The 14326-nt window shown below is 42.3% G+C and overlaps 1 protein-coding gene across 1 annotated transcript; it reads left to right on the top strand.

The window, feature by feature from the left end:
• The first annotated feature begins 9797 nt into the window (after positions 1–9797).
• LOC118290460 (myristoylated alanine-rich C-kinase substrate-like) lies at positions 9798–13248 on the top strand. The gene is made up of 2 exons (XM_035618158.2): positions 9798–10231; positions 11345–13248. Exons 1-2 carry the CDS (start codon positions 10136–10138, stop codon positions 12041–12043), a joined length of 795 nt encoding a protein of 264 aa, XP_035474051.2. The 5' UTR covers positions 9798–10135; the 3' UTR covers positions 12044–13248.
• Positions 13249–14326: the final 1078 nt, after the last annotated feature.

Raw genomic sequence — 14326 nt, forward strand, 5'->3', positions numbered from 1 at the left:
CCTTACATTGTTACAGAGCAACCCAACAGTTCCCACAATGAGCAGCACACAAAAAAAATCTCTTTTAACAGGAAGAGATTTCTAGCTGAACTGGACTGAGTTGTGGACGAGAGGAGAAAAATGGGGGAGAAAGGAGAGGTGGGCAGAAAGCGGGGCAGATAAGGGAGAGGGAGAGAGAATAGAGAGAGGACAGCTCAAGGAAATTTGACAATTATGACAGAACTGGCAAGCAAAACCAGCTGCAGACTTGGTGAGGACTCACTCACCTACGTATACTAAATCAGATGAAGCTCAACTCAGAATCATTTCAGGGTCACATTGGACCTTTGACCCTTGTTGCCATCAAAGACAACCCCAGGTTCCTCTTCAGCACTGTAGCCAGGCTGACTGAGAGTAAAAGCTCTACTGAACAGTCTATTCCTCCAACTCTAAGTAGCAATGATTTCATGAGTTTCTTTACTAATAAGATTATTACCATCAGAGAAAAAATTTACCAGCTTCTTCCCACTAATGGCACATGGTCCAGTACTGTAGGTTCTGAACCAATAGTATCGCCTAATTTTTATTTAGAATGCTTCTCCCCTATAGATCTGGCTGAGCTGACTTCACTTGTCACTTCATCCAAGTCATCAACCTGTCTTTTAGATCCTATTCCATCAAGGCTATTTAAGGATGTATTACCTTTAATTAATAATTCCATATTAGATCAGATCAATTTATCTATATTGACAGGCTATGTACCAAAGGCCTTTAAGGTGGCAGTAGTTAAACCTCTGCTCAAAAAACCAACTCTGGACCCAGATATCTTAGCTAACTATAGACCCATATCAAACCTCCCCTTTATCTCTAAAATCCTTGAAAAAACTGTTGCTAACCAGTTATGTGACTATTTACACAGGAATAGTCTGCTTGAAGACTTTCAGTCAGGTTTTAGAAAACATCATAGTACAGAAACAGCACTACTGAAGGTTACCAACGACCTTCTCATGGCCTCAGACAGTGGATATGTTTCTATTCTCGTCCTTTTAGATCTTAGTGCTGCATTTGATACCATCGATCACAAAATTCTGTTACAGAGACTAGAACACATTGGTATTAAAGGAACAGCACTAGAATGGTTTAAGTCCTACTTATCTGATAGATTTCAGTTTGTTAAGGTTAATAACAAATCTTCCATGCATACAAAAGTGAGACATGGAGTACCACAAGGTTCTGTACTGGGACCGATACTTTTCACTCTATATATACTTCCTTTAGGCAATATTATAAGAAAACGCCGCATCAATTTCCATTGCTACGCTGATGATACCCAGCTGTATTTATCTATAAAGCCAGATGAAACTAATCAGGTCGACAAACTTCTGGATTGTCTTAAAGACATAAAGGCCTGGATGACTTATAATTTTTTACTTCTAAACTCAGAAAAAACTGAGGTCATTATACTCGGCCCTAAACACCTCAGAGAAACATTATCTGATCATATAGTTACTTTGGATGGCATTACCTTGGCCTCCAGCTCTACTGTGAGAAACCTTGGAGTTACCTTTGACCAGGACATGTCCTTTGACTCACACATAAAACAAGTCTCTAGGACAGCCTTCTTTCACCTGCGCAATATCAAGAACATTAGAAACATCCTCTCTCAAAAGGATGCTGAAAAACTAGTCCATGCTTTTGTTACTTCTAGACTGGAAACTGTAATTCATTACTGCTAGGATGCCCCAATAAGTCTGTGAAAAGCCTCCAGCTAATCCAAAATGCCGCAGCTCGAGTTCTGACAGGAACTAGAAAAAGAGATCATATTTCTCCAGTGTTAGAATCTCTGCATTGGCTTCCTGTAAAATTCAGAATAGAATTCAAAATACTGCTCCTAACATACAAAGCCCTTAATAATCAAGCTCCATCATATCTTACAGAGCTCCTAGTTTCATATTATCCCAATAGATCACTTCGCTCTGTAAATGCAGGATTACTTGTGGTTCCCAGAGTCTGTAAAAGTAGAATGGGAGGCAGAGCCTTCAGCCACCAGGCTCCTCTCCTCTGGAACCAGCTCCCAGTTTGTGTCAGGGATGCAGATACCCTGTCTACATTTAAAGTTAAACTTAAAACCTTCCTTTTTGATAAAGCTTATAGTTAGAACTGCTCAGGTGTTTAATAAACCATTTCTTTATTATGCTGTTATAGGCCTAGACTGCTGGGGGAACTTATATCATGAGCATCTTTCTCCCTCTCCTGTTCTCTCCTTCTCCCTCTTTCTCTCCCTTTATATCTCTCTCCTTCTCCCACCTTTTCAATCTCTCTCTCTCTCTCTCTCTCTCTCTGCCCCCATGTATCTACATTACATGTCACTAACTCTGTTTTCTCTCTCCCCTAGTAGATCTGACCCCAGATCTGCAGGATCCAAACCCGTCATTATGATTATTACTATCATTATTATTAATAACATCATTGTATTTATAAGTATCAGTTTTCACTAATTATAAGTATCAGTCTGGTAGAAATTAAAGCAACTGTTATACTACCCCCCCATCCCCCGATATGTTTACAGTACATGTCACTAACCCTGTTTGTGTTTTCTATCTCTCCTAGTGTATCTCTGACCCCAGAGCTGCAGGACCCAAACCCGTCATTATTATTATTGCTATTATTAATATTAATATTAATATCATCACTAATAATGACAACAACATAATTGTATTTTTTAATTATAAGTATCAGTCTGGTAGAGATTACAGCGGCGGTTGTACAACTGTCCTCTCTCTCTCTTCTCTCCTACTGTCTCTCCTCCCACCCTCTTTCTGCCCACCTCTCCTCTCTTCCTCCTCTCTCTCCTCACCCCAACCGGTCGAGACAGATGACCGCCCACAACTGAGTCTGGTTCTGTCAGAGATTTCTTCCTGTTAAAAGGGAGTTTTTTCTCTCCACCGTCGCCAAGTGCTTTGCTCATTGTGGGATTTGTTGGGTTTTCCCTGTAATATTGTAATATTGACCTCACTATGTAAAGTGCCTTGAGACAATATATGTTGTGATATGGCGCTATACAAATAAAATTGAATTGAATTGAATTGAAAGACATCTCTTACATAGATAAGTCCAAGCCCCCGCTGCTACACAGAGCTGTTCACCCATTTATTCAAACTTTATTCAAACTTTCCAAATTGCAGCAAATTCACCACTGCTCTTCTTCCCATTAACAGGCAAACAAGTTTGAAATACGGATAATTAGTTTTTGAAGCAAGTAAATTACATTCATGGATACAGAGAGAGATTTCTCACACTACAGTAAAAAAGATTTTGAAACAAGAAGGACAAGAAAAATTATAAACCAAATATAAACACTGGGAAGAAGGGCCGTAAGAAATTGTTTTCGTACATTTTTAGGATTTGTTAATCTGCTGATCAATGTGTTGATGAATTACTTAACCATTGAAAATGCCCCTAGTACAGACATGTCACAGAGGAGACGTATTTAAATAGCTTGTTCTGTCTTAGCAGCAGATACAAAGATACAAGAGACAAACCCCCTCACATTTGAGAAGCTCCCATATTTCTGCTTGGAATATGACAGTTGATTTATCAATTATTATATTGGCAGGTGATTAATGCCTGTTGATCAACTAATTCATTAATTGACTACTCATTTAAGGATTACTGAAATGTATATGCTCTTAGAGTATTTCTACAACAACAAAGTGATAAGTAAAGTGAACAGTCAGTTGGATATGTAGTCGACTCATCATTGATGTTACAAGACTTGATCCCATAATGCTACGTTAAACTAATAATTATTAATAAGATGCAAGTTCATTCAAATGACAGATGAGAGGCTGCATGTTAACTAGTAATAAACAGCCACAGCAGACAGGTAGAGCGGGAAGATTAATCAGATCCCACACCCCACCTCCCGCAACCCCCTTGGCAAAACAGACCTTGTTCTGTTCAATCACGTGGTATATGCAAATAAAAGGCTGCCGTGTGAAGCATGAAGTCAGCGATAAGCTCAGCGTGGTGTTTGACTTGCAGGGTACCTGATTCGCCATCTGTGTAGCAGAGAGCAGAGGAACACCCAAAACAGATGGATATATTCCCTGAATGCTCCCAGTCAGGGTGGGGGACCTGAGCCCAGGAAGAAACAAAGCAACAGGAGCAGGAACCAGGGTCAGAGCCACAGTGGGGAGTGGAGACCTGCAATTATACCAGCCAGGGGAAGCAGCTACCTCTCCCCCTCACACAAAACTTCAGCTTGTGAGAAAGAAGATCACATTTCGGCAGCTTTTGTATGAGCCTGAGTGTTTGGTTCCTATACTTTTTTTGCACGAAGCATGTAGACAAATCTCCAGTCTTAGCAGCCAGGTTGACTCAGGCTATTCCCACAAGGCACAATAGGCGCGGCTAATAGCATTCCTGTAATGGCAGCAGAAAAGCTGAGGATAAACATTTACGCTTGGCCAGATTGAGTTTTAAAGAGCCTCTTTTCTCCCCCTGTCCTTGTCCCTTTCAGACAGGTCAGTGGGCTCCTCCCCGGTGTTTTGTGCCACACCATTCAAAACGTTCCATCACTCAATGCCTCAATCTCTCCCCTGTTCCCTTCTCACTGAGCTGCACAGCAGTGACCCTGGGCAAATGCACCGGGGCATTTCCCAGCATAAAAGAGTGTTTGTCTGTGTGAACACTATTTTATCAATGGGCTGCAGCTAAATTATTGATTCATTTGCCAATTAAATGTTGGAAAACTGTGACTTTAAAATGGCCGGTTTTGTCAAATCAACAGGCAAAAACAACACAACACCAGCTGTTCAACCAATCATCCAAGACCCCAGAATACACAATACAAACATGGGAATTCATTTTTTTCTCCTAGCATTTTTGCTTGATGGGGGGGGGGGGGGGGCGGGGATGATCATCAAAATAATTTAAAAAATTGTTTCGGTTCATGGACTAATAATTGTGTCTCCAGTATAAATCACTGGCACAAGGTTATGAAGGCAGCATGGTGTGTTCAGGTGTGGCCACATCAGGAAGAAACATTCTTGCATTTAGATGTGGTCTTTTATTGGCTTTATTCTTTTGAAGAATTCTGCTTTGGCAAAAACAAATGGCATTGACACGGTAGTAGACAAGTTCAGCTCCCTTATCATGTTAAACATCTCTCCTTAGTCTTTATGGAACTGAAATGCCAGGTGTAACAGATGAGCCATAGCATGAAGATACCAGCCAGCAAGTGTAGATAAGATCCCAGGAGGTTTCGCCTGGGGAAATGAAACCTGACAGAAAGGCCCTGGGTTTGGATGTTTGCACTAAAAACACGCTGTTCTATGGTGGTGGTGGTGATGAAACAGCAGTGTGCACGATCATGACCTATTATTCAATAACCTTAAAAAAACGGTGTCAGCACAAGTGACATGTTGTCTCAAATGTCATCTGAGGACAAAGGATATGGATGTTAGCTTCGCCTTGATAATGTCACTGAGTCTTGCACCTGACATAACCCACAAAATATGAACTATGTTTTATTTTTGATTGAGTGGAATGTTTTAAAAAAACATGTTTATCCTAATTGATTGGTGCTGGTGATGAAATAGAACAGAAATTAAAGTTGTTGTTTTTTCTAACTAGCATCATTTTTTATCTGCCATGATTTGCTTTGTTCTGACTGCCCTCGACACATCCTCTCAGCCATCAAGCCACTAAAGTTCATACTAATACGTTTAGTTTTAACCCCCATCACTTTTGCGATGTTTATGCCTGGCGTCAACATTACTTCTGAGTTTTCGAGCCTGGAAAATGGAGATTTTTGGAAATGCTGCTGCCCCGTTTTAGTTTCAAACTAAACACAAACGGGTTTGTGTTTTAGTTTGAAAGGACAGAAATTGAGACATTCTGAAACGATGATACACCCACATTAGTTTCCTGATTGGTTCTTATCTAAAATGAATAGACTGCCAGCGGTGAGTGCAAAGCACTGCTAACATTTACTGTCAGTAATAGTTCCACCTGATCGTGGGTCCAAAATAAGAAATTCCCGCTCTTACTTTTCTTCATTGTTGTTTCCCGCTTAAAGTATTTTCTGTAACCAAGTAGATAATGTGCCTCCTGTTTACACCCGCGTGCACACGACCAGTGTACGTGAATTGTCAGGTGGTTTTCAGGTGTGTTAGAATGGACGGAGATGATAGCTAATTAAAACGTATCAGTGTGGACGGAGCCTGAATTGGACAGTACATCACATAAAAGATGTCAGATAGCTGAATCTGCTGATAGATGCTTCAGATAGAAAGCAGATAACCTCTCACATCATGTAAGCCCCTTGTAAATTCAATGTGGATGATGACTAACTTTACATGTCGGGTAACAGCACTTGTATTCATGGGTCGGGTGTAGATTTGATTTAAAGATAATTGGGGCGGGTGCAGGTTTGATTTAAAGATAAATGGTTTGCAAAACATTACAAATGCAGGACTCTGCCCTAAGGCATGGATCACATCAAACAAGCAGAGTTTTGCCAACACACTTTGTCCACTGACTTTGGTCAGTGTATCACCTATGCTGCAAAGCAATAGCTAGCAATATACATTTTGCCACGTTGATGGTTAAATGCTGATGCAAAACTTAACACAAAGTGAACATGGGCAGCAATGAAATCACTGCTTCATACTTTGTCAGTTGTCAGACAACAGAAGAAGCACAGTGATGGTGATCACAGGTGGAAGAGGCTGACACTCAGCAGATACATCAGCTGTGTCTGTCACAGGCAGGGAATATGTGGCTGCAGACCAAGGCAACTTCCTCTCTGTCCATGCCAGTGGTCCTGAGCTGTGTGTCGCATAAAAAAAAAGTGTTTACTAAAAGTCACGTCAGTTGGCAAACACTGACTTGTTGTGAACACAAAATGAAAATTGTGTCACTGGAACGGGGCTACTGATGAGTGTAAGAATAACCTCTCCAGCAGATAATAATGTATCTAACAGAAGTGTGAGGCTAAGACACGGACAGGAGCACCAACCCATGGATGAGATGCAACACATCCCTTTACCAGTCTACACACCAGCTAATATCTCACTTTCCAGCCAAACAGAAAGGAGTCAAATGCCTTTTAGGTTTACCTGAGTTTATAACACCTGCATATACTGTATGTGCTAGGTTTGGTGTAAGCAGTGTATATTTTACTGTGTTAGGTTAAAGGCTATGAACTGGCCACAGATCTGAAACAATAAATCTAGAAATTAATTAATTAAAAAATATATATTTTGAAAATGTATTAATTGCCAAATATTTGTAGGTTCCAACTGTGACAACTTGCTCCTTTGCGGAAAAATTATCAATTGTTCCTACAAAGCAACAAGGTCCAATCATTCCTTCAACTGATGAAGGTCATGATATTTTGGTGAAAACTCCAATAAGGGCTTTTTTGTGGACATATATAGAGTTAAGATTAAGTTTTCAAAAAGTGATTGAATAAAAAAATGAAGTAGCAAAAGATGAGCAACAAAATATGAAGAATACATGAGAAGGAAAACCAACAACATGAAGGAATAAATAAGCAAATAATTTAAAAGCTGCACAACTTGTGCATTTGGTTTAAGTAAACACTTTGTGATAGTGAAACTTACTTGAGGGAAATTGTCTGTCTGTGATGTTTCTCAGTACACCATGGTTTTTAGCTTCTTTTCACTTCCCCTTTTTTTTCCAGGGACAGAAAGCTTGCAAATTCCTTTAACTACTGATCTGGACGAAGCAGCGGATCCAGGATTTTTTCTATTCCCTTTCTTTAACATTGTGATATTGGGTGTTTTTTGTTGTTTTCACAGATTCACCAGAAAGCTCTCTGTTGTGAGACATCTTTCAAATTATATCTTACCCACACCTCCAATCTGGTTTCGGTGATTGTCGTCTCCAGGTCTACTAACTCCTGACTCCACTGAACTTATTAGCCTAAGGGTTCACATTCTTAATTCAATTTTATTTGTATAGCGCCAAATCACAACATTCATCTCAAGCCCTTTACATAGTATGGTCGAGACCTCACAATATTACAGAGAAACAGTTTCCACAATTAGCGAGCACTTCAAAAAAACTGGAATAAAATCTAGCAGAACCGGAGTTGTGGGCGGAACATCTGCCTCGACCGTTTGGGGTGAGAGGAGAGAAATGGGGAAGAGAGGAGAGGCTGGGTGGAAAGAGAGGAAAGATGAGAGAGAGGGGGTTTAACCGTCACTGTGGATATTTTAATAAAGTATTCAGTAAACACAAGATGGTGAGTCCATTGAGCTGTTGACATGAAAGTTTGTTGTTGACCTCAGACACAGTGGTTTGACAAAAAAAATAAGATAAAATATTATCTTGGCCCCTCAGACTCAGTGTCAATATAAGCAGACTGATAGAAAGTCTAAGGTAAAGTCTGAGGAAGACCGCATTTAGAGGTTAAAAGCTCCAGAAAAATCTAGTAAGTAGATAATTTTATGCCGGGGTTTGAAGTCACAGTTTTATATTATCATATATTTATGTTGTTAATGCCTTGTGCGGGCTGCACGGTGGTGTAGTGGTTAGCACCTTCGCCTCACAGCAAGAAGGTTCTGGGTTCGAATCCCGGTTCAAACCAACCAGGGCCTTTCTGTGTGGAGTTTGCATGTTCTCCCCGTGTATGCGTGGGTTCTCTCCGGGGTCTCCGGCTTCCTCCCACACTCCAAAGACATGCAGAATGAGGTTAGGTTCATTGGAGACTCTAAATTGACCGTTGGTGTGAATGTGAGAGTGAATGGTTGTCCGTCTCTGTGATAGGCTGTCCAGGGTGTACCCCGCCTCTCGCCCAAAGTTTGCTGGGATTGGCTCCAGCGACCCCCCGCGACCCTTAAATGGATAAAGCGGTAGACGATGAATGAATGAATGAATGAATGCCTTGTGCCACACCTACATGACTGTAGATAAAATCAAACCGAAGGAAGTAATGCAGTTTGCATCTCTGCGTGTTTTGCATTGCACTTGCAGACTGAAACCCCCTCTGCTGCTGCTGGACTGGTTGCTTTAGCTCGGCTCCTCTCAGTGCAGCAGTGGATGGTCCACTCGGCCTCTGTGATGGATTTGCATTGCAAATGTAGGCTGAGGGACCTGTTTGAACACTCACAACCTTCCCCATGGGACACAACACATGGTCATCAACAAGGCCGCACTGGGTAAGATCCCACCCGCCAACCACTCTACTATCTCCACACACGCACACACACACACACACACACACACACACACACATGCAGAAGGGGGTTGTTCAACTGTTGTTTAACTGAGAAAGTTGCCGAAACCAACCGAACTTGATAATCAGCCTTTAACAGAAAACCGTAACAGTTCGCAGTGTTCCATCATGTTTACTTTTTAAAAGAACTGATGTTTGTTTATTTATTTAAAGTGATAATAGACAAAGTGGGGGTAGTCCAACTAAATTATGAGTGCATGACTGTTGTGACTGATTGTGTCATCTTCACTTAATCCAGGTGCTCTTATAGTTGTATTCTTGAGTCGTGCGAAAAAGAAGAAACAAATAATTAATTTCTTTATATTCTTTTTATATTCAATACATGGGATTTTGTGTATTTTGGTGGATGATGACAAGGAATCCTTTTTTAAGAAGCCATTGCCATTGATTTAGGAAAGTTTTGCAGTTTAAAGTTATTTTTTTCTACGCACCTTGAACGCAACACTACAATCTATTGTTCACCCCCTTTCCCAAACCCCGCCCATTCTTGGAGACGAGGCTGTGATTGGCTGAGTCCGAGTGCGGTGCCGTCATCGCTCGCAGCGCCCATTCATCTCTGCACTTGGGCGTTGGACTCCGCATCTTATTAGCAACAAGGGAAATTTCTCCATTTTGCAGCCTACCTACAGCGACGCGGCCACCAATCTGGAATTTTATTACCACTCACCTGCCAGCGCGTTCCTGTTGTTAAAAAAAATCTTGAATCCTGGTGATTCTTACCGGACTTTGCTTTACATTTCCCCTGTGAACTTTCCTCTGTGCAGAAAACAGGGAGAGAGAGTGGGAGACAGCAGTGAAGAGCTTTGCGTCTCAACAAAGAGGCGTGTGGGTCTTTGTTCGGGATTCTTTTTTGGGGGGGATCCGAGTTTCTTTGTTGGAGCGAAAAGCATGGGAGCGCCTCTGTCCAAGACAGCTGGGAAGGCTGATACCGCAGCAGAAAATCCGGGAGAGGCTGTTGCTTCACCCACCAAGAGCAACGGACAGGTAAATGATATTTTACCATCCAGCACGTTACATCCATTGACGAGGGAGGGAGGGAAGGGGGGGCTGTTTGTTCTGGAGGGGGCTGCGCACCGAGGGCGCAGTCCGTGCGTAATTGTGGTTAGATTGAATGGAGATCCGCGGTCACAGTTGAAACAACAGGGTTTTTTTACGAATATCTTAATGAGCAACAGAGGGTTATTTTATAGCTTCATTTTTTTCAAAGGAAAATATGTGCAATATTGATCAGACTTAAAAAAGGAAATGCGACCAAGTGAGATTTTGTTTCTGAGGCAGAAGGATCCGCTTCTGTTGAAGCTTTTGTTGTCGGTCTCTTTGAACTGAAAGGGTTTGAATGAAACCATGCGTCAAATGGCTCATTGGTGAGTTTCATACCAATAATGTAGAATTTCAGTGTAGTGATTTTGGCCTTCGGTTGTAGTTGATCGTCATTTCGAAGCTGGTGAATGAGACGAGATGCATGCCGTCAACAATAGGCCGTTTGCGCCCGGAGCACCACGCCTTTTGTTACAGATGCTCGACTAGAAAGTGAAGATGGCAGTCGGCGTTGGCTCAGGAGAGGCGGGATCGGAGGCAGCGGAGCGCCCCGGAGAGGAGCGGGCTTGTGCTGCTGCAACTCAGCTCTGAAAAGTTTTTCGAATTTAATGGCGTGTATCACGGTCATCGATTGAGAACCTCGTTGAAATGTGATATATTTTTACGAAGTGAGTATGCGCTCTGTAATGCGCTGAACTAACGAGCATCTGCTGTTTTAATGAGCAGCTGCTTTGCTGTGGCGCTGCGCCCTCGGAGCGGCCACCCACCGACCCCTTGCGACCCTGTTGATTCGCTGCGCTCAGAGAATGAATGAAAAGCAGTGGGGAAAAGATGAGGAAACACGTTGCGTTTATTTTGTGTGTGCATGTCGAGCGTCTGTTTGCCCTGACAGCTTGAGATCAGAAGCTGACTCCAGACTGGAGGGAAGCTCTGCTTTTGTCACTGCTGATTTGATGGTGTTTGCTGCCCCTGGTGTCCTTGAGTGGCACTGTCCAGTTTGAGCCCTGACACTGTGCCAGCTCTGTACATGGCATTAACCGCCACTGTTTCTCTTTTTAGGAAAATGGCCATGTCAAAGCCAATGGGGACGCCTCTCCTGTGGCGGCTGAGAATGGCAAAGAAGAGGTGAAGGTCAATGGCAGCGCCACAGCTGAGGAGAGCCCCAAGGAGGAGGCTGAGAAGGCAGAGGCTGCCCCTGTTGAGGCAAATGCTGCGGATGGAGAGAAGGTAGAGGCAGCGGCTCCTGCTGAGGAAGAAGCAGCTAAGGCGGAGGATGGCGCCACGCCTTCCACCAGCAATGAGACACCCAAGAAAAAGAAGAAGAGGTTCTCCTTCAAGAAGTCGTTTAAGCTGAGCGGGTTTTCTTTCAAGAAGACCAAAAAGGAGACTGGAGAGGGGGCTGAGAACGAGGAGGCGGCGACAGATGCTGCTCCAGCAGCATCCACAGAAGAGGCCAAGGCTGAGGGCACAGAGGAGGCCGTGGCTGCTAGTGAGGAGGACAAACCCACTGAGGGGGAGGCCGCACCTGCTGCAGAGCAGGCCAAGGAGGAAGTGGAGGCCAAGCCAGAGGCAGTAGCAGCAACAGAGAAACCTGCCAAGGAGGCCAAGGAGGCTGCCCCTGCGGAGGAGCCACAGCCAGAGAAGAAGCCGGCCGAGCCTGCAGCAGAGGAAGCACCCAAAACAGAGGAGGCAACCCCCGCCTCACAGGAAGCAGAATCAGTAGGGGCTCCGGCTGCAGCTGCTGAGGCTGCTGAATAAGTTCAGAAGGAGAGGAAGAAATTTAAACAACAAAAAAGGAGAAAAAAAAGATAATCTCAGAACATTACCCTGTTTGTATGTGGGAGTGACGCCAGGTCTTGGCTTTGAAGAACTTGTCTGCAAGCAGGGACGTTTTAAAGCTTTTCTTTATTTTTTATTTTTTGGTTTCCATTCCCCCTCCACACAAAACCCATCTCAGTCCATTGTTACTTCCATTCCAGCGGGCTAGGGAGGTGGGTGGCTTCAACACGTACAGCAGATTAAATACATCCACACTCTGCCATATATTTTTCATCAGTATTAAGTTTTTTTTTATGAATTTTTATACAAAATGTTAAAATGCCCATGGTATGAAGGAGACAGGGGCTGATTGAGCTGTAAATGAAGCGGGAGGTGAGTTCAGGCAGGGCAGGTGGGGAGGCGGCCTGGGAAATGTGCTGCAGACTATTATGAAAAGAGTAGTCTAAAAAACTATAAGACCAACGCCTACGTACAGCATAGGGTTTACAACACTAAGTCATTCCTTCGATAGAAGAATCCCACAATTATTTTTTTTTTAGGAACATCATATAAACTCATAGGAGCTTTTTCACTTCTCATTAGCTGTACTCAGTCAGTGATTCAGTAGAAATTCAAGTTGTATAGGCTTTATTGTTCATTGTTGGTTTTATGACCTTAATAAAAAAATGTAAGTATGTATAGGCAGGGTGTTTTTAACTGTGATTATTGTACAAAATGAAATCTGGAGCTCAAGAAGCACATGAAGTTTGCAGCTCTTTTTTTCCCACCCGCTCATTTTTGTAAGATAATGACCAACACACATACACACACAGAAAAAAAGTCATCCCGGAAAATACCTTCTTCAGCAATTTTTAACTCCAAAACCAAGCTGTGATAAGTGGAATGGTTAACTGTTTATATACTGTGGTATGTATTTTTGATTACAGCAGGCAATGCTTTTTCAGTGGTCTTTGACAAAATTTTCATTAAACCTATCAGATGCAAATGTTTGTGTAGCATCTTGTCTCTCTCGCTCTCTTTTCTTTCCTTTTGTAAATACTGGAGAAGCATTACCCAATTTGACTTAGAGATGGAATGTAACTTTGCTTACAAAAAAATGCTAATAAACTCCTCTGCTTAAGGTGTTCTCAATTTCTGTGAGCACTATAAAAGCAAAAATAAATGTGAATAAAATTTTAGCTACATCTGTTGTTTTTTGTGCGTGTAACTCATGTTATATCCTATGCTCTGCGCCTTCAAGAAGAAACCCAGGGTATGAATATTAAGCTTACAATCAAATATTACAGTATGAGGAACGTAAAAAGAGCAGGACAGCAGCTGAACTGCAACCTACTCTATATGTAGAAAAAATATAAAAATATATGTACGCCAAAGTATTCAATATGTGATGATGACCACTGCTGTGGACATTAATGTGCTGCTATAACAGCATCCACCCCTCTAGTTTCAGGCACTCCACCACATTTGCTATAAATTCCAATTCTACTTCATCCCAAATCTGTTGGATGGGGCTGAGGTCCAGACTCTGGGAGAACCATTTCCTCATGCTGAAGCATTTAAAATCCCCTCCAGACATGTTTTAAGAAATATGAAAATTGATTTTACTGTAGAAATGCTCAATTACATAGCTAAACAAGTCTTTTAATTACACCTTCAGCCTCAATGAATAATCCAGCTCATCATAATATGCAAACGATTGATTGCTAGAGACAAATGGTGTCACTGAAAACTCAGTGACACAGTGTGAGACGTGACCCGAAGGCTTCCATCGCCACGTCACACTAGTGAATGCTGCACTTCTGACGTAGCCGGATTTCAAACCTGTAGTGATGTGATAAAATCAGCTTGTGCAAACTCTTGTCAGACTGAGATTTATAGGTGAGGGAGCTTTTCTCTAATCAAGAGGTGAGTGTCAAAACAGTCTACGGCTGACACACACACACACACACACACACACACACCACAGTGAAGCTTAGATGTGACAAAACAAGCAGAACACAGGTCGGACAGCACAGTGGGACTTCACAGTTCCCTTCACTGGACCTACAAGGGTCAAACCAGCAAAATAATATTCAAGTTCTGCATTCTGAGTCAGAGGAGATCTGATGGTTCCACTTCCACATTCAGTTGGGGGAGCTGGGATGAAGAACCTCAGGTACCTCAGTCATAGGTCACACGCACCAGCACAGGATTTTTATTATCAAAACAAAAAGGCCATTACTAGATGTGATTTTGAGCAGAAATGGTGTGAACCTTTTACCT

Source organism: Scophthalmus maximus, chromosome 18 (genome assembly GCF_022379125.1).
Source record: "Scophthalmus maximus strain ysfricsl-2021 chromosome 18, ASM2237912v1, whole genome shotgun sequence".
Taxonomy (NCBI): Eukaryota; Metazoa; Chordata; class Actinopteri; order Pleuronectiformes; family Scophthalmidae; genus Scophthalmus; species Scophthalmus maximus.

Bases quoted from the DNA above. Each gene is read 5' to 3' on its own strand.
- LOC118290460 (XM_035618158.2), top strand. From the start codon at position 10,136: ATGGGAGCGCCTCTGTCCAAGACAGCTGGGAAGGCTGATACCGCAGCA. The intron at 10,232-11,344 runs GTAAATGATATT...TTCTCTTTTTAG, and splicing joins CCACCAAGAGCAACGGACAG to GAAAATGGCCATGTCAAAGC.